This window comes from Drosophila sulfurigaster, chromosome 3 (genome assembly GCF_023558435.1).
Source record: "Drosophila sulfurigaster albostrigata strain 15112-1811.04 chromosome 3, ASM2355843v2, whole genome shotgun sequence".
NCBI classification, from domain to species: Eukaryota; Metazoa; Arthropoda; class Insecta; order Diptera; family Drosophilidae; genus Drosophila; species Drosophila sulfurigaster.
Genome location: NC_084883.1, coordinates 40,855,869 through 40,875,369, shown reverse-complemented (window position 1 = coordinate 40,875,369; position 19,501 = coordinate 40,855,869). Strand labels below are relative to the sequence as shown.

General features: G+C 43.0%; 5 protein-coding genes across 5 annotated transcripts; 3 read left to right on the top strand and 2 right to left on the bottom strand.

The window, feature by feature from the left end:
* The first annotated feature begins 93 nt into the window (after positions 1-93).
* LOC133841325 (NADPH-dependent diflavin oxidoreductase 1) lies at positions 94-2,161 on the top strand. The gene has a single exon (XM_062273720.1). It carries the CDS (start codon positions 346-348, stop codon positions 2,086-2,088), a length of 1,743 nt encoding a protein of 580 aa, XP_062129704.1. The 5' UTR covers positions 94-345; the 3' UTR covers positions 2,089-2,161.
* LOC133841312 (intraflagellar transport protein 122 homolog) lies at positions 2,096-6,614 on the bottom strand. Its single transcript, XM_062273700.1, has 11 exons — positions 6,431-6,614; positions 6,132-6,362; positions 4,612-6,066; positions 4,068-4,550; positions 3,731-4,005; positions 3,518-3,665; positions 3,256-3,456; positions 3,069-3,189; positions 2,670-2,826; positions 2,330-2,607; positions 2,096-2,274 (listed from the first exon to the last, which is right to left on the bottom strand). Exons 1-11 carry the CDS (start codon positions 6,493-6,495, stop codon positions 2,179-2,181), a joined length of 3,510 nt encoding a protein of 1,169 aa, XP_062129684.1. The 5' UTR covers positions 6,496-6,614; the 3' UTR covers positions 2,096-2,178.
* A 121-nt stretch (positions 6,615-6,735) lies between these two features.
* Positions 6,736-10,838, top strand: LOC133841321 (exocyst complex component 7). Its single transcript, XM_062273716.1, is given in 8 exon segments — positions 6,736-6,762; positions 6,764-6,965; positions 7,020-7,534; positions 9,147-9,214; positions 9,273-10,003; positions 10,064-10,386; positions 10,460-10,593; positions 10,652-10,838. Coding segments are annotated over 8 exon segments (2,088 nt in total). The 5' UTR covers positions 6,736-6,750; the 3' UTR covers positions 10,755-10,838.
* Positions 7,796-8,598, top strand: LOC133841334 (protein matrimony). Its single transcript, XM_062273741.1, has one exon. The coding sequence runs from the start codon at positions 7,870-7,872 to the stop codon at positions 8,485-8,487; it is 618 nt and encodes a 205-aa protein (XP_062129725.1). The 5' UTR covers positions 7,796-7,869; the 3' UTR covers positions 8,488-8,598.
* Positions 10,781-18,827, bottom strand: LOC133841323 (agrin). The gene is made up of 4 exons (XM_062273718.1): positions 17,363-18,827; positions 12,476-13,508; positions 12,218-12,415; positions 10,781-11,472 (listed from the first exon to the last, which is right to left on the bottom strand). The coding sequence occupies exons 1-4, from the start codon at positions 17,478-17,480 to the stop codon at positions 10,929-10,931; spliced, it is 1,893 nt and encodes a 630-aa protein (XP_062129702.1). The 5' UTR covers positions 17,481-18,827; the 3' UTR covers positions 10,781-10,928.
* Between the last annotated feature and the right edge of the window lie 674 nt (positions 18,828-19,501).

The window sequence follows — 19,501 nt, the reverse complement described above, 5'->3', positions numbered from 1 at the left end:
AAATATGTGTGTACTATAAACCTTGTACGTGTTTAGTGTGACGTCACAACATATCAAGTAAATAAGTACGTTATTAATAAAAACAGAAAATAATTTTAAATTTTATTGGAAAAAAATATATTTTTATTAGTTTAATTTCCTCTATTTCATATTTATTTCAATTTATTTATTTAATTGGGTTTGCACATAATAATTACAGTTGCTCGATGAGATTGGCAACCTTATTGATTTCCTGCAGACATGAACTAAACAGCTGGTCACCCGATCAGCTGTTATGCCGGCCTTCACCACAATAAACATTTCGTGTACTTGCGTTAACTCGTGTAAATTTTAAAGTTCAAAATTATGCGTATTTTGGTCCTTTATGGCAGCCAAACTGGCACCGCACAGGATGTGGCTGAACACATATGGCGTGAGTCACGTCAATGGGGCTTCGAGGGTCCCGTGCTCTCGCTGCAAGACTACAGCATTCAGCAGCTTGTGGAAGAGCGTCTCGTGATTTTTGTGGTAGCCACCACAGGAGATGGCACCGAGCCGGACAACATGAAACAAGCGTGGCGCTTTCTACTGAAGCGCAGCTTGCCCAGCAATTCATTGACTGGTCTGCAATTCGCCTGCCTTGGCCTTGGGGACTCCAGCTATTCCAAGTTTAATTATGCAGCCAAAAAGTTGCATAAACGTTTGCTGAACTTGGGCGCCACATCACTATGTCCCCTGGGGCTGTGCGATGATCAGCATGACTATGGACATCTGGGTACTTCGCTGGCATGGACAGCGTCCCTGTGGGAAACACTAAGCAGTACGCTAGCTGTGCACAAAAAAGAAAATCCCGTGGATGTTCAAATGTGGAATGTACGAGTTTTGGAGCAACCTCCCGCTTTGGATGAAAAACAGCGCTTACAGTGGACACAAAGCCAGACACCTAAACTGTTTAAATTAATAGAAAATATGCGCACTACCGCTGCGGATCATTTTCAGGATGTGCATTTGCTGCGTCTACAAGGAATTGGCAGTGAAACGACTACGTGGCAACCCGGCGACGTGCTTGATGTACAGCCACAGAATAGCGCACAAATTGTACAAGAATTCTTTGACCTACTACAAGAACATCAACTGCCATTCGATGCCAACACTTGGATTGAAGTGACGTCTGCTCACGAGGACTTACCACTTCCCTTGCCTTATGCAACTCCATTGACACTAGAGCAAGCTGCTCGGCATATTTGGGATCTAACTGCCAAGCCGCGGCAACGTTTCCTTGAGGTTCTAGCGCAGAACTGCGAGGATGAATTGGAGCGCGAAAAACTCTTGGAGTTCTGCACAGCCGAAGGATTGGATGATCTGATTGCCTACGTAAATCGACCACGTCGCACATTACTGGAGCTGTTGCAGGACTTTAGACATGCCACATCTAAGCTAACGCTATCGCAACTGTTTGAGATGATGCCACTGATACAAATGCGTAGCTTTTCCATTGCTTCCGATGTCTCGGCGGGCACACTCGACTTGCTGGTGGCTATCGTCAACTACAAAACCATAATGCATACGCCGCGACTGGGTTTGTGTTCCAATTGGCTCAAACAGCTACCGCCTGGTGTGGAGCTTCGTGCTCTCATTAAACCGGGCACCATGAGCTGGCCTAAAGATCCGCAGACTCCATTGATTATTATTGGACCCGGCACTGGCATTGCGCCCTTTCGCAGCATTATCCAGCATCGTTTGCAGCAGCAGCAAACTGGCGTAAGCATTGGGAAAATAGAAGTATTCTTTGGCTGTCGCAATAAGGACAAAGATTACCACTTTTCAACCGACTTTGAGGCATGGAAAGCTGAGCAAAACATTGAAGTACATGTGGCCTTCTCACGCGATCAAGAGAACAAGGTTTATGTGCAACATCTGATCAAGGAACGTGGCTCCCACTTGGCTAAGTTGATCAGGGAGCAAAATGCTTATATCTATGTGGCAGGCAGCTCCAACAACATGCCGAAATCGGTGAGAGAAGCTTTTATCGAAGCACTCGACAATGATGCCAACTATGTGGATCAACTGATGAAACAGCGACGCTATCAAGAGGAAACATGGGCGTAGTTAGCAATATAATTTAAGTATTTAGTTTCTATTTTGTTGGGACGGATATTACAAAATACATCACTTAAGTAAATACATTGCTACTTGTACTTAAAAGTCTTCCAGCAGCTTGTCAGATGAAGTGCGACAGAAGGGACAATAACCCTTCTGCAGCACCTGCAACTCAAAGTCCTCAGCATAAAAGAGCTGCAAGGAAGAAAAATTTAATCGTTGTTTTGTTTTAAGATATTTACAGACTCACAAGCAGACATTCGGAGCAGTAGGTCACCTGCAGATCGGGCAATATGTTGCGATAGTAAATGTTGCGTATGTGTTTATTCTGTCGCTTGAGTATTAACACATGGTTCGGATCAATGGCACGCAGTGCATTGCGATCCAAACTTAAGGGGAGTGCGCTGGCCACATCCTCGTTGAAGGGATCTGCATCCTCGGGATTCTTGGCAGGCGCCAAAAGCAAACGCTCTGCTTCTGCGTCTGTTATGTCCACTTCGGGGTAAAATTGTACTAAAGGCAATATTTCTGCAAATGGAAAAATATAAGTTTAAATTCAAAGTTGTTGCATTGTTTAAACGTTTGCTTACCAAAAGAAACAAATGAGAATATGTAGTCCTGTCGACAGGTGGGACAATTGTTGTTATTCAAATGTTGGCTGTAGTTGGAACATTTGTAGCAAAGCGGCAGCAGCTCCTCGGGATCGTTGAAGCCGCTCTTGCAGGCCTTACTATTCAGGTAATTGAGCTGTGAATAAAAAATTGATTATAAGTGGAGTTTCTTCTGTAGCACAATTGGTGAATTAAATATTTCTTTTAACCCTTAACGTTATTATTATTATATCAAATGATTTTAAATTGAAGATTAAGTTTCTTTAGAAAACATATTCAGGTGCATCAATATAGTATCTTTTACTTGCGAAGGATTTCAGTTTATAGTATAAACTTTATACTTTAATAAGTAGAGTGTTTAATATACATCAAACTCACATCGATTTGCTCTTGAACTCCCGCTGGGGGCTTCAGCGACTGCAGTCGCTTATTAACCAACAGACACAGTTTATTGGCCTGCAGCAACTTGGCCTGTTTGGCGAGCGTAAAGAGCACTGAACTGTAAGTGAAATAAGCATCAATTAAATCGATGTTCTTTCTAGATTAATTACCAATTATTACTTACAACATGCTGACACCCTTTGGGGCGCCTTTATTCTCCACTTCATTAAAAATGAAGCGGCTTACATTAAATAAACTGACGGGTGAATGCGTGGTAAATGGTTCCTTCATATAGTTGTAGATGACGCTGTAGGCATAATAGACCTTGGCAATGCGCAAATGGTTTTTGTACTCGTTCAGGTGATGATCGATGGCATTTTGTTCTCTATTAAATTATAAAAATAAGATGGAATTACTCTAATTTATAATAATATAATAAGACCTACGGCTTCTCATGATAGATGTCCAAATATTGCTTCGCAAGCAGCCAGTAAAAGTAGCTGGCATCCAGATAACGTTCTTCAACAATTGCCGTATTGCTCAGCTGCTTTAACAGACGATTGGCATCCTTGGTGCGTCCGGCTTTTAAATAAGCTGTGTAGATATCGATTAAGATTAATGAATGTCATTTTTTTCGCTAAATTCTTTGCTTTACGGACCCTGATGCGCATCAATGAACTGATCCGTTTCGGCCAGCCACTGCGCATGCTGGAAATGCACCGTGGGCAACAGCTCCGGCAGTGCTTCGGCTAGACGAAACGCCTCTGTCCAATCCTGCACCTCGACATGCAGCTGCACCACTTGCGCCTCGTCGCCCAGCTTCTTAAACATCTCAGCAGCCAGCGGCAAAGCCTTCAGTGTCTTCAGATTCTGCGCTACCGATTGCAAAGCATCGCGTTCACTCAGGCTCAAACGACGACCAATGTCATAAAGACTGCAAATTGCATAAAATTTAGTATCACTTGAGCTCAAAGAATGTAGATTAGCTTGACTTACACATCCGCCCAGCCCTGTTCGGCCACAATGTCAATGGCTTTCTGATGCTCGCCGGCAGAGAGCAGCAACTCGGCTGCCGCTCTCGGCTCTTTTACCGAATACGCCCATTCGGCACGCTTGCGCACCAGTTCACGTTTCTCCGGTTCGCTGCCATCCTTGAGATACTCCTGAGCCAAATCAAACATGCGCAGATCCGTGTACATTTCCAGCGCACGTGTTGATTGTCCGCATTTGAGAAATAGACGCGCTGCCTCCTTGAACTTGCCAGCAAAGGCACTGCTCTCGCCCAGCAACACTTCTTTGGGCACGCTGGCACGTTGCTGCTGCTCCCGCAGCTCACTGATGACCTGCAGCCAGGGCAGATTGCGCACCTTGACGTACGCATCGCGTGCAATGTTGATGTGCAGCGCCTCCAAGGCGGACTGTGCCAAACCCTCCCAGTCGCTGATGGTGACTCCCAGACAGGCGACCTGATATGCCTCACTGCAAGAATATACAAGGATTCATTTGAATCATGTGGTACTATAAATATTCTACTACTCACTCAAACAGTCCTGACTCGATAAACTGCCACATGGTGGCGCCCAGCGCCAGTGGCGTGTTGTGCATGATGTTGCCCCGTAAACAGAAGGCAGTGGCGCCACACAGTCCAACCACAACGCCGTGCATGTTCTGTGGCGCCCTCGGCGGCAGATTGCCAACACGCACGCTCAAGCCGCCGCTGCTGTGCGTATAGCAAAGCATCGTATCGAGATGTGTGTTCCAGGTGACACTATTGACGCCCGCATCCTGATAGAGTATGGTGTCGTTGACCAAATCCCGGACCACCAAACGACCAGCATCGTCCACAACAGCAATCTTACTGCGATTGGCATTGATGTCCAGACAACGCACCGCCGACACCGCTGTGGTGACAAGCAACGGCAGCGAATTGTTGAGAAAGATGCGAAACACTTGACCATTCTTCAGGCCCACCATGAGTCCCTCTCGTCCCGGCGGACCGCCTGTGACCTTAATGTAGCGTATGAACGAGTCCATGATCCACTCCCGTTGCAGCGCGCCATCGAAGTCCAGGCACTGGAGTCGCTTCTCTTGGCACAACACAATATTCTTGCCGCACACCACAAGCAGACTGCAATCGAACTTTTGTTGTATCTTCTCGCGCACTTTGTAGTGCATGGGCTCGTTCTCAGTTGAGCTGAGCTCGTAGAGCACCACACGTTCTGGTAGCTGGACGGCCAAACGATTCCTATAGATAGCAATCTTTTGCACCAGATCGCGACACTTGATGCGCACTTTCTGTCCTGATATCAAGTGCTGTATGATCACATCGCACATGTTCTCTCGAAACGCGTATCGTTCGCGATACAAAGCATGCACAGTGCTGGACGCAATGTTAAAGCTGGCCAGTGTGCCATCCTCGCAGCCTATGGTATAGGATTGTCCATTGGGATGTATAGCCACCGTCCAGATCCACGAGTCAAAACCATCGCCCAGCGTGCCCAACCGTACTCCATCTCGTGTGAAGAAGTGCAAATTTCCAGTACAGCCGCCGACCACACAAAATTCACCATTTGGAAAGTATTGCATGCAAAGCGGATCAAAGGAGAGTGCACGTTCCTTGCCAATCATTTGGCCACTGAGCGTGTGAAACGAGAGCGTTTGACCCCAATCCGCAATGGCAATTGTGTCCACGCTGCCGGCTCCATTGGCGGGGCAACACTGCACGCTAAACACGGAGCTTGACGAGCCGCCTGGTCGATCAATACGTCCCTTCTCCTCGCCCAGTTTGTTGCGTATGGATATGGAGCCGTTGGCCAGGCCAAGTATTAAGTATTGTCCATCATTGGTCCAAGCGCAGCCATTGACACGCGACCCAATCTTGTACTTTTGCACTGCCTTTTGATCTGCGGACCAGAAGGCAAAGTCCGATATGGAACATGAGGCCAAATGATGTGAAATGGGATTAAAGCACATGCATTGTATGGAGTCGCTGTGACTGCGTGAGTTAAGAACATTTGTAAGTAAAAGAAAAAGTCTAAAATTGAGTTTAGCAGCACTTACGAATACTTGAGCTGCCCCTCCAGCTGTGGTGACCACACAATTACAATTTTATCCGCTGCACCACTGGCAAAGCGTTTGCCATCCCGGGAATAAACTACTGCATTGACAGTATCTTTGTGTGCCTTCAAGGTGTTTAGCAATGAGCCATCGTTGGGATTGTAGATGAGCAGGCGATCACCTGCTGCCACCACCAATTGGCTGCCATCGGGTGCATAGCAGACAGAGTGGACGCTGTATAAGATGTAAACAATCAACAAATGCAGGCAACAAGTGGTTGATTATTGTTCTTGTAAATTTACCTTGTCTTCTCGTCTTTAGCATTCGGAAATTCGATGCGTTCCAACCATTTGAGCACGCCACGCATTGTTTTTTTTTTAATTTATTTATTGCAGTTGCATAGTCGGCACTTTTTCCATATTATTTATGTTTTGTTTGGGACCAAAACAAAAGCTGCCATGGCAACCAAAGCGGTTACTTAAATATCGATACTAAACTATCGATAGCGATAAGGTGGGGAAGCAACAGTGAAATCGATGAACAAAAACAGCTGTTCGACGACGCCTCCCCCATTATTGTGTTGTTACCTGTGTGTAGTGAATGATGCAAAATCAAAACAAAGATGAATAATTTGGGATAGTTCAGTGCAAGCACACACCAAATTGGAAAAGGAAACTACCAATTTGGTGCTGCTCAAAGATCGCGTTGACAAGTATCATGATCTCTCCACGCAAATGTCTAGCATTCTCACTGTCTTCGAGAAGCGTTTGGGCAACTTGGAGCAAACGATTTTGCCTGTCTACCAAGAGACGGAGCAACTGCAAAAACGTCAGCAAAGTAAGTTGAGCTAATAATTAAATTTCTCTTTCATTCTACATTAACGTCTTTTAGATTTGGAAGCCACACTAAATTGCCTTGAGAGCGTACTTTCGCACTACGATGTTTCGCAGGAAGTGTGTCAACTGATTCATCAGGGTCCCGTTGAGGGTAGCATTGGCACCTTTCTGGATGCATTGGCCAAACTACGGGCTGCCATGGATTACTTTCTTCACCACAATTCGCAAAGTGTGGAACTAGAGAATGTCACCAGTTTGTTCAACACAGGTTGCGAGGGCCTCAATCAACACTATAGCATGCTGCTTAAAAAGCACAGCGCACCATTAAAACCTGTGGAACTGCTGGATCTCATCTATATCGAAGATGATTCATCGAGCGATGAGTATACGTCATTTCGCCAGCTATCGCAGACAACCCGTGAGGAGCTGTGCACAATATCGCTGTGGCTCGAGCAGAATTTGCGGGAATACACGCACATCTATGCAACGGAGCGAGGAGAAGTGGTATTGCGTTCACTGCAGTTATTAAAGGATCACCAAAAGAGCAGCAGTTGGGGCACTGAAGCTTTGGTAAGTGTAAAAGCGTAGTTTAAGTTTGAGTATCGCGTTCCCACCCTGGTCTTGAGCTCAATAATATGGCGCTGACAACTCTTTAAGTGTTATAGTGTCGCGCGTTGCCAATTACCTTAAGAATTCAAAGTGAAAGCTCGCATGTACCGCGTTACCAACTGTTTTTCGATCGCGAATGCAACACTGAGTACTTTTACAGTTACACTAGTAACGGTGCCATTCCAGTTTAAAAGCTTTCTTCAAGCATCGCCATAGAATTTTTTGTCATTCGTCATTTTGTGTTTTAAACTGTCGTTCAATCTTTGTAAGAATTTTAATATAAATAACTATATAAAATGGCAGAAAGTTGCACACCGAAAAATCGTCCAAAATTGTGCCTAACGCAGAATTCGCTAAACGTTAACTCATTCAATGTGCGTTGCTTTTCGCCAATTATTGGCGATTTCCGTTCGCCGAATTTGTCGCCAATTACGAATATGCGAGCAATCAAGAGTCCAATTTCGCCCATGCACTTCAAGAAGCCAATGGAGAAGCCACAGCAGCAACAACAGCAGCAGCCGACGACTCATCAACAACAAGCGTTGCCACCCAAAATCAAATTTTCTGTTCATGAGAAAAAGAAGAAGCAACCTAGGGAAGAGGAGAACAACAATAACAACAGTTTGGAGTGCTTCATGGATGACACGAGCAACAGCAGCATTGAAACATCGTTGTGCAAAGAAACTCGGCGTCGCTCACTGCAAGTCGCCAATCACAATTATGTGATAAATCATGCCAACAATTTGAAGGAAGTGCTGCTCCTCGTCGGTCTAGAGCAGTATTTGGATAAGTTCGAAAAATCGCGCATCGATATGATCGATCTGGTGTCCATGAAGCGTTCAGATCTCAAGAAGATAGGCTTACGCAAAAATGAGGATTGCGATCGCATATTAGATGCTCTGAAGGAGCTTTAAATTTGTCAACTGCTAGCAAATAAAATCGCTGGTTGATTTTCTTGCTTATATTAAGTAATTTATTGTTTAAATGTCATTTTGTATTAATAAATCGAATTTCTGTACAACTAATTTTTGATTATTATTTTTTAATGAAGCTTTTTTTGGTGACAATTGCTAAGTAAATCATGAAGTTAGTAGTGCACCTTTTAACAGCTTTGTTAAATAGCATTTGATGTTTTTGTAAACATTACAGTGCAAAGTGAACAGTAACCATACGACTGGAATGTTACAGATTCTGTTAATAGCAGCTTTTAAGTTCTAAACATGTTAATGACACAAAATAGCTAATTTGAATATTTTGAATGGGAAGCGGATAAAAAGCTTAATTACTTTTTAATAAGTGAATGTCAATAAGCAAAGAGTTAACTTTTTCAATCAATTAAATCAAATTAGTATTTATGTTAAGCTGTCAATTAAATATTTAGGTTTTATAAATACGACAGAACATCATTTTGCTAAATTTTGAGCTGTAACCAAATATTTGCATTAAATTGATCTTTTGCAATTTTTGTTAAACAATTAAATATTTTAGAGAACTTTTGTGAATCAGACATACGGATAGCGAAATTTATTCTTATTTTCTATAATTATTAATATTAATTTGCCAACTTTTACAGAGACCACGTCACAGTGGACGGCAGAACCAAGAGCCCAAGAGGAACACCTCGGCACGACTGCAGCAAATGTAAGTTAGTTAAAATTGTACCTGATGAACTTTGCTAATCTTCCCTCTTTTCCAATAGCTTCGAGAAGAAGGCCAACAAGCTGTATTTGCGTGCAACACAGACTCTCGAGCAGTCCACGGGCATCTCCATAAAAAAAGCCTCCTCGCACACTGATCATTTGACATCCGAAGATCTGCTCGATGGCGATCAGGAACTGGACAAGTATTTGGTCATGCTGCTCGGTCTGCAGCGACTGCTGAACTGGGAGCGTGCAATAATGCGAGACATTATACCACAGTCGAAGCACAACGAAGTCTTTGCGCGCCTCGCCTACAATGCCATCGAGCTGGTGGTCAAGGATGCCGAGGCAATAACCCAACGCATACTGCGTTGCATCTCACGCAAGGAATGGACGTCGGCTCTGGGCATCTTCTCGGCGTTGAAGCGCGTCATTTTGCTGCAACCCGATATAGAGCGCACCTATGATGCGGCTCAGCGCGAACAGTTGACAAAGGTGCTCAATAAATTGCAACATACGGGATCCAAGGCATTGGAGCATTTCCTGGACGTGGTCAAGGGCGAGTCAAGCACAAACATTGTGGGACAAAGCAATGTGCCCAAGGATGCAACAGTGCATGAGTTGACATCGAATACGATTTGGTTTATCGAGCATTTGTACGAACACTTTGATGTAATTGGCGCCATACTCGCCCAGGATGTGCTCTACTCCACGCAGCTGGACACCATACTGATGAAGAAGGCGCTGCCCGGCGAGGAGCGCAACAAGGCGCTGCTGGCCATCTACATAAGTGAGACCCTCTTAATGTGTTGATAAAGCACATTTGTTAACAATGAATTGCTATTTGCAGAGAAAGCGCTGGCGGAACTCAATCTGTCCATTATGAACAAGTGCGAGCAATACAATGATCAGGCAACGAAGCATCTCTTCCGGCTGAATAATATACACTATATACTCAAATCGCTGCAGCGCTCCAATCTGATTGATTTGGTAACGCTGGCAGAGCCAGAGTGCGAGCATAGCTATCTGGAGATGATACGTGAGCTGAAGACAAGCTATCAGAAGACTTGGTCGAAGATGCTGTCAGGCATTTCTTCGTTGGATGAACTGCCCAAGCCAGTGGCCGGGAAAGTCAAAGACAAGGATCGCAGCGTGCTGAAGGAGCGTTTCTCGGTAAGTGGAACGAAAGTATAATAGTATAAAGTATGATAGTATAAACCCTTCAACGGATATCTCTCTTTGACAGACCTTCAATAAGGACTTTGAGGAGGCTTGCAAGATACAACGTGGCATTTCTATACCCGATGTCATATTGCGCGAGGGCATTAAACGCGATAATGCGGAGCACATACTGCCAAAGTACAATCGCTTCCACGATACGTAAGCACACTTCACTTCATTCGTGACTTTCTTTTTAAATAATTTATTTATTTGCCAGGTATTATATGGTGCAATTCAGCAAGAATCCCGACAAGTACGTCAAGTATCGTCCGCATGAGATAAACGCTATGCTGAGCAAGCTATTTGATGACTCCGCCTAATCCCCCTAGATTTTTGGAGTTTTGGGTTTTCGGATTCGTTCGGCTTTTTAATTCCAACACAAATAAATATCGTTTTAAAAAATACACATACAATACGTATCGACTATAGTAGCCTAAAAATATTAAATGCCATGTAAAATGTAAAATGATGCGCCCCGATTGCGGTTTGGCGGATCAGTAAAGGAAGTTGTTCGATGGCGCCTCGGGGCGTCCACAGGCGCCATAGTGATGCACACCCACTGTGCTATTGGTGCGACAATTCTCAATGTCCAGGAAACAATCGTTCAAATACGTCTTATTATCGTTGCCACACACCGGCTCGAATTCCCTCGGACAGATGCGGGCGCAGCCCTTAAACTGAAAAGCTGCCAGGCAACGCTTCAGTGGCACCACAAACACATGCTTGCCGCAATTCTCCTTGCGCATGTGGCACTCCGATTTGTAGAACTTATTATCCGATCCACACACAAAGTTCGGTGGCTGAGCATCACAGTCCGATTCACAGTCCGCAGTCAAGGCGCAATTCTTCAGTGAAACTGGCACCACACGCAGATTGCAGGTGCGTCGCTTGAACTCGCACATCGAGGCAAAGGTGTTGCCATCGGAACCGCACACCGGCTGCTGCTCCAGATCTGCTCGTGTGCACGCATCTCCGCAGTCCCTGGTCGGGCTGTTCAGATCCGTGCAGGGTCCAATGTGCGCCAAATTAACGCCGCGCCTGAAAAGCAAAAGAAAGAGGAAAGCTACTATGAGTGTGCTCGACATTGAAGTACTCGCTAGTCAACTTGGTTTACAGCTTTGTTTCTTAAAAAAACAATCAATTTTCCCTTCATAATTTGAAATCTACAGAATTATTATAGTGCTTTAAGAAATCCGAAATAAATTCGCAACATCTTTTCATTCCTTCCTTCCATTCTCCATTCACAATCTAAATTCTAGATGGCTATAATTATAGTGTTTTCCAAAAGAAATGATTTCACTTTGAAATACTATTCTCAACATTCATCTATAACCTATTTGTAATTATCAACTATTTAGAATCTGAATTTATGGATATTATCATACGGTCTTCCAAACTAAGACGTTTTAGTTCTAGATTTATGACTTGTAATAAGCAAGTATCAAGTACCAAGAAATATTCTTTCCAAACTTGGCTTAGCTTTTACAACTACTTCGATCCAGGTGTTTAGGAACACGTAAAGAGCGGTGGAGCTGAAAAGTAAAGCTAAAAATATTGTTCTTTTTTATGATTAAAATTCCATCTCTATATTATCTTGGCTATTGGAGATGATAGGGAAAATAGACCAGTATTTTATAGAGTTGTCTATATATTCATCTCCCTTAAATACGCCTGAGAGTCGATGGCCTTAGTAGTTAGCACTTCCTTCTCTTAGTTATTATATTATTCTTGTATAATAATTAAACACGTAAATAAAATAAATAATAAATACTCCTTAACTTACAGACAGGTGGCATGTGCCAGTTCGCACTCGTTGTTGTAGGTCTTGGCATCGGTGCCGCACAGTTTGTCGTTGCGCTTTGAGCTGAAGATGGAGCCAAAGAGATTGTTGAAGTCCTTGCAGGGCGGCAGCTGCTTGCAGCGTGTCAAACGATTCTTGCACTTGTCCATGCTCATCTTCTGTATTGATTTGCGTTGTGGTCTAAAACAGGAGATTACTCTTAGAGGGTCAGCATATTAATATAATTCTGCCAATACTCACCCGCAGTTGAGCATCTTCAGTTCGCAGAGCGATGAGTAAATGTTGCCATCGCTGCCGCAGACATATTGTGACGTGGCATCTGCATCGGACTTCGGACATTCTGTGGGACAAGTCTCGGCAGCTGACTGGCTACCATGACGCTCCTGAGGCATGCAGAACGACAGCGGCACCTCGAACACATGCTTGCCACAGTTGGTGGAACGCATCTTGCAGGGACTCGCATAGAGGCGACCATCGGAACCGCAAGTAGGACGCGCCACGCGCCAACAGGATTCGCGGCACATTCGCGTCGACTGGCAATGCTTGCGACTGGTCTTCACCACACCCTGACCACAGGTGTGCAACTTCATTTCACAGGTGGAGTTATAGACGTTGCCATCGGAGGCACAAATGGGTCCATCTTTGGGTGCGCTGTTGCAGTCCACGGGGCAGGATTCACGCTGGGCGCTGGTGTTGCTGCAAGGACCCACATGAGATAACTTGACAGCGGCCAAACCGACGCGACAAGATTGCACGCGCAGCATGCAGCGATTCAGATAGGTGCGTCCATCGGTGCCACACACCGGATCCTTCTCTGTGGTACAGCGATGCTTGCAGTCCGATCCCTTGGAGCGTTCGCAACCATCGCGCACATCCTTCACCATGGAGACACCGTTGCGGGCACACGTCTTCTTGCGCAGCTCACACAGATTGGCATAGATGAGGCCATCGCTGCCGCACACGGGCTCAGCGCCCACCGTCAAGCTGGGCGGACAGGAACGTGGACAGCTGTTGGTGCCTCCCGTGGCGCTGGCTCGATGCTGTCTTCCCATGCTCAGCTGCTGCTGCTGGTCCGCTTCCTCCTGGAGCAGATTCTCTAGAGCGGCAGCCGCAGCTCCTGGCGCCTGCATCAGCGTGGAGGATAACTCGGGCTGCGCATCCTGGCGATAGTTGATCAACAGCGAATCCGGCGCAGCATCCGCGTTGCGATAGCGTATCACAGGCGCCTGAGCGGGCAACTTGATGATCTTAATGGGCGAGTCTGTCACGGCGCCTGAATGAGTGAGAGGAAGAGAGAATAAGAGAAAGAGAGAGAGAGAGTGGTTAAGGTGGAGTGTGAAAATGTTGAGGGCATGCGGAAGAGTCGCCGCTGGGCATATCAAATGTGGATTAGCCGCGAGTGCACAAAGTATTTTGCGCAGTTGCCTAGCTTCGTATGCTCATGGTCTTCTTAACCCTAGAGATGGATTTGTGTCGTGTCACGAACGTACAAACACGAAAGAGAAGTCTTTATACACGAAAATAATTTATAAATAAAGGAAAGCTTTATAGCTTTATAATATCCTTAAAATTAAAAAGCTAAAACAACACTTAAATCCCGAAGAAGTAAAAAATAAGTATAATGAATATCTTTGAATGACATCTTCATTAATAAAACGAAATATAATAAATATAATTTGAATTATACCTTCTTTATCTTTATAAAAACTCAAAGCAAAAAAACATAAAGCATAAAACTCGACCATAAAAATAAAATAGAAAAGAGTTTAAAAGATCTTGCTACTCTCGAAGAAGTAATACTTTAATGAATAGTTTAATATGCTAATTAAGTAATCCAAATTTGCTAAAAGATATTCAAATTAAACTGGTTTCAAAAATTTTGGTCACTAAATGCGTTTTTAAGTACTGTAATTTTTTCAAACGCTACTTGTTTTGTAAATTACAACCTTTATTAATTTTGCGTGCAATTTCTCCTTAACTTTCTTAAAAGATAAAGTACGAATACATATTATGTTAATGGTTCGCTAAATTCCGAATGGAAATTAATTTTCTAAAAAAATATTTTATTATTTAAATTCTTTAGAAAATGTGTTTAAAAAAGATGATCGTTAAATAGACCTACAGCAAATCATAAATATATTATGTATTTCCTAACTAGACAATTAGAAAGAAAATATTCTTTATTTATTTTCTCAAATTCACCCGTGTATAAGATTTTGCCTCTTTCTTAAATTGTTAAGATATTAAAAATCCCATTATGAAATGCATGTTGCTATAAATTACCAATTAAAAGGAACAACTTTTTCACTTTTATAACAAACTTTCGTTTATTGGCGTGTCACGATCCCATCTCTGAACAACCCCACCCCATCGACATCGACATCGGCTGTGGAATCGGCAATCTGACTTAATGCTTATAGTCGGACATTAACTTGGGCATTTAAAGAACTGTTTATGTGCTATGTGAGTGCAGTCGAGTTAACGGTAAACGACCCACACAGTTTCGTATCTTAAATATGATGGGACTATCTGTGACCTCCATCTATAATTGCGCTTGTGCTAATCCCCCATCCAGAAATCATGAATCTAGAGGCTAAAACTGCAAGTGAAATTTTCACACTAATTGCCTCCGGCCCCGGGCCGAAAAGTCTGTTTTTGTCTCGTCGATGTAGAAGTCGACTTGGTTTTCGTTTGTGGTCGTGGTCGGATGTATTGGGTTTTTGTTTGCAAAGAAAGCGACGCAACGCGACGCGACGAGAGGAAGCCACAACGGCGATGGCGAGTAGAAGTAGAAAATCTATTAGCGCGCTTCAAAAGACTGCGATTGTTTGCCCGAGATAATTGAACCCACGTTCATTATTTCAATTTGTAGCAGCAACAGCTGCGAACAAAACACACACATCTCCACATATCACAATAAAACAAGAAAAAAGAAAAGATGCGAGTAAATAAAAAAAACACAAAAACAATAAACTAAAAAAATGCCAAGCGTCAAAGACTTAATCCCAGAGGCAGTCGTCGCATTCTCAGCCATTTTAATGGCCGCAACTAGAGAAAATTAAGCGGCGTTAGAAATTAATACAGACATCATCATCACTCTGCGGCGGCATTGCGCCGTCTCGCCTATGTTCCACATTCCATGGCATTCAGCAGCAGCAGCAGAAGTAACAGCATCACACACCATTCCAGTGGCAGCCATGAATAAAAGCTCTCTGCTCTTTGCTCTCTCATCTCGGCTCCTGCTATCGGATGCCATCAATTGCAACAACAACAACAACAATTGCAACTATGTATAGCAAAAAAAAAAAAGAAAAGAACGCATAACGTATAATTTTCAAAAGTGGAAACAGCAACAACAACAACAATCGCACAACGCTGGGCAGGCTTAGGCCCGGACTGCGAGCTGACATGATATGTGGTGTTCGCTTGTTGCAACTGCTGCCCCCACATATCATTCTGCCAGCCGCACAGTGGTCCAAGGATGCCAGATAATGTGAAGACTTCGAACAATATGCAAATTAACTTTTTTTAACTTTCAATTTAAAAAAAAAAAGTCGAATTTTATACTTAAAATTAATAAACAAATTCCATTAAACAATACTGTTACTAATTAAACCAACTTAAATTTGAGTAATCTTTAAACTTGGTAAGAGACAACAAACAACCTCGAAAATTGAAATTTTATTTATATCTAAAATATTTAAATTTATATTAACAAGAATATTGCCAAGGCTAAAAAAACTATACCAAGAAATTCTCAAATTTAATAAATTTCGAGAGAAGCCTTGAAAATATAATTTTATATTCAAAATAAATAAACAGATTAAATTTAACAATATCGATACTAGCAATATAAGACCTTAACTAATAAAATATGGAGCGGCTTAAGTTTGGTAATAATCGAAAATTAACCTAAGATTAGACAAATTACATTTAACATTACTAACGGTACTAATTAACTAATGTGATTATAAAATCAACTTCAAAATATATATTTAGCAAGAGATAATTATAAAAAAAGTATTTCTTCGAAAAGAATTGACCAATTATATTCCCTTCAATTCAATACAAACTAATCTATAAATTCTAAAAATATGTTGAACATTTCGAGTCCCGTTAGGTGAGATATTCTATTAAGCAATCTATGTAACTTTAAATTAATTGAGCGTGAACTACAATTTAGTAGATGTCTTGCTAATGCTGCATAAACAAATAATTATGTTAGCTCATTTGCATTGCTTGTTACAATAAGTGGGCTAATAAATTAAACTAGTTTGGTAGTTAGTAGATCGTAAAACATAGCACTTATCTAACATTATACAAATGGCTACAGTAGCGATCATAATCAGAATTGCAACACATGTAAGCACTTAGTCATCAATCTGAATTGACGATCATGATGATGACGATGATGATGATGATATGTAACAATGTCATGATCTTTCCAGTGAGGAATTTTGATTTCAATTAAATAACGATGGCAAAGCAGAAGCAGAAACAAATCGCTTGAGAAACTGTAGTACCATAATTGCCTCTGTTTGATCACACGGGTCAAGTCTTTTATGATGACGATGGCGACCTAATAGGGCAATCAACCAAATCATTTGCTGTGCTGTGCTGTGCTCTCTTTAATGCACTTCTTTAATTTGAACTCGTTCCAACCGGCTGCGGTAACACTGTTCTACCTCTTGGTCTCTCTTCGGGTTCAAGTCTCTGCTGTTGTATTTATTCTGTCTGTCTCTCTGTCCGTCTGACTGTCGTGCATGAGAGCAAGTTTAATGAATTTATTTGAATGTTGGACAAATTGTGCACGACGAACAAATTTACGAGCATGTTTGGGCTTTACTTTTACATACATATATTATATTGTATAGGAGTGAGGAGGGCACATGCCATTCTTCATGTGGAGTGAGTGAGAAGAGTGAGGGGCTCGCTGATGTGTGTCAGCTTTACATTCACTTTATACTTGAACCTAAAGATAGCTATTAATTGTTGCTGCTGCTGGGCAGAAGACAATGCCAATTGTTGGCCTTTCTATCCGCACAGTGGCACAGCTGTAGGTCCCCCCACTTTCCTTCCCACTCTCTCACTATTATATACTGTTGTTAGTTAAGCTGTATGACTTACCATTAGTGAGGCTTGCCGTTAGCATTAATGCCAGCAGTGCGCCAAACAGCTGGTGCTGGAATTGCTGCTGTAGCCTAAAGCGGGACGACTGGAATGGCGTCTGGATCAAGTACATCATTTTCACTGTCGACTGCACTTTCCAGGCCTAGGCTAGACAACAACTATGTGTATGTGTGTGTGTGTGTGTGTGCGTGACTACGACGCTTTCGCTCGTTAACAATTGAAATAGTAGCAGTTGCTGTTTGCCGTTTTGTGAGCTTCTCAAGTTCAACACTAGGCGGCGTGCAAAGATCACGGCACGACCACGACTTTGACTTTGACTTGCGTTTGGAAGAAAGTTTTCGTTTTGTTGGTGTTGTGTGTAGTACCACTTTCCGCCGTCTGTCTATGCACGGCTCTTTAAAAGAACTGGTGCAAGCTCCAAAAAACACGCAGAAGCTCAACGTTGACGTTCAAGCTGTGGCGCTGACGGTGACGCTGACGTCGCTGCTCTCACTGATGCTGCTGCTACTAGTTCGACTGCCGTTGGCGTCGCTGCCAACGTTTTGTACGCGGTTTGCTTGGTGGGCCCTTTTATGAGTTCATTCGTCGCCTATTAAACGTTAAGCGACGTTTCGGTTTACTTTTTTGAGTGTGTATTTTTGCACAACGACGGCAATTACATCAAAACTCCTGCGTGAATTTTTCAAACTACTCTCGAGTTGTTGTAGTTGTTGTTGTTGCTGTTGTTGGTATCTGACCTCTCGCACAATGTAGCATAATTTCTTTTTTATCGCCTTGCCTTTTAGTACATTTCTTCTTTACTGTTGTTTGTGTTTTTCTTTTTTTTTTATTGTAGTTTTATTATTATTTTTGCACGTTGCTTTAATTCGATTTCAATTACGACTGCTGGCTGACTGGCTGGCTTTTGAAGTTGCTTCTTTTTTACCACCGTTCCCGTTTGTTCTCTGCGGTCTTTATATATTTTATTGTATGCACACAAAAGTTCTTTTCAATGCTTTTTAGTCGTAGTTCGTTACTCTTTTGCCGTAACCGTAACCGTTTGAATTTGATTTTGATGCGCGCTCGTTGAGTTTCGCATGCGAAGTGATCGTTATGTGTGTGAATATGTGGACTATCTGTGGACTGTGGACGCTTAGTGTGGACGCTGTTCGCTGCTCGACGACGTCGACTGCATTGTTGAAGCTGCTACTGTTACTGCTTCTCCTTCTGCTTCTGCTGCTGTTGTTGTTGCTGCTGCGTTTTCAATGAATGAACATGCACAAACACACACTCACACGCACGCGTCGCGCTTTGATTTTTTCACATTCAAAAACAAAATTATAGGCTTTTATTGTTGATGGATGATGCTACTGCTGTGCTGTGCTGTGCTGCGTCTTTTGTTGCATCTCCAGCTCCAATTTCTATGCTTCTACTGCGGCTGCTGCTGTTGCGACTGCGCCGTACCGAACAACACGAGAGAAAGGTTTGAATGACACTCACACTCGAATTTGCAATGCCATTTATATGAGTGAAAGGCAGTCGCAGCGCAGCCGACTGCGCAGCTCGCGTTGCTCGGGCGCCGCACAGTGGTGACGCTTGACAGGCGCAAACAATTCTAATGGAAATTGCTTGGTTGCATTTCAAGGTCGTTGCAAGCCGTCATTTTAATAAATTCAATTAAATTATATAACTTGCTAATATTAGGGCAAATTAGGGAAATATTATATACATATACACATGTTTTCATTGCAGTCATAACTTTGCCGAACAGGAAGCTTTTCGTTGGCTTGTTCTGGTCACACTGTGCAACGACAATGTCTTCGGCTGTGCATCGATTCAGTTCGCTTCGTTTCGTTTCGGTTTTTGTTACTGCGCTTAGGCATTGATTAAATGGAGTTGTCGGTGGTATTTAAAATAACAACTTGGTCTTGCACGCTGTTGTTGTCGTTGGTGTTGTTGTTGTTGGTGTTTTTGTTGTCTGCAACCTAATCGGTTTTGCGTACAAATTTAATTTACCAAAAGTGGTAGCAAAATGCAACCAAAAAGGCGAAGCGCATTTGAAATTATAACACACACATAGCATAGCCATAGCATAGGCATCTCTTACTAGGCACATTTGCTGTTGTTGTTGTTGTTGTTTGCAGTCGAGCAGAAAGA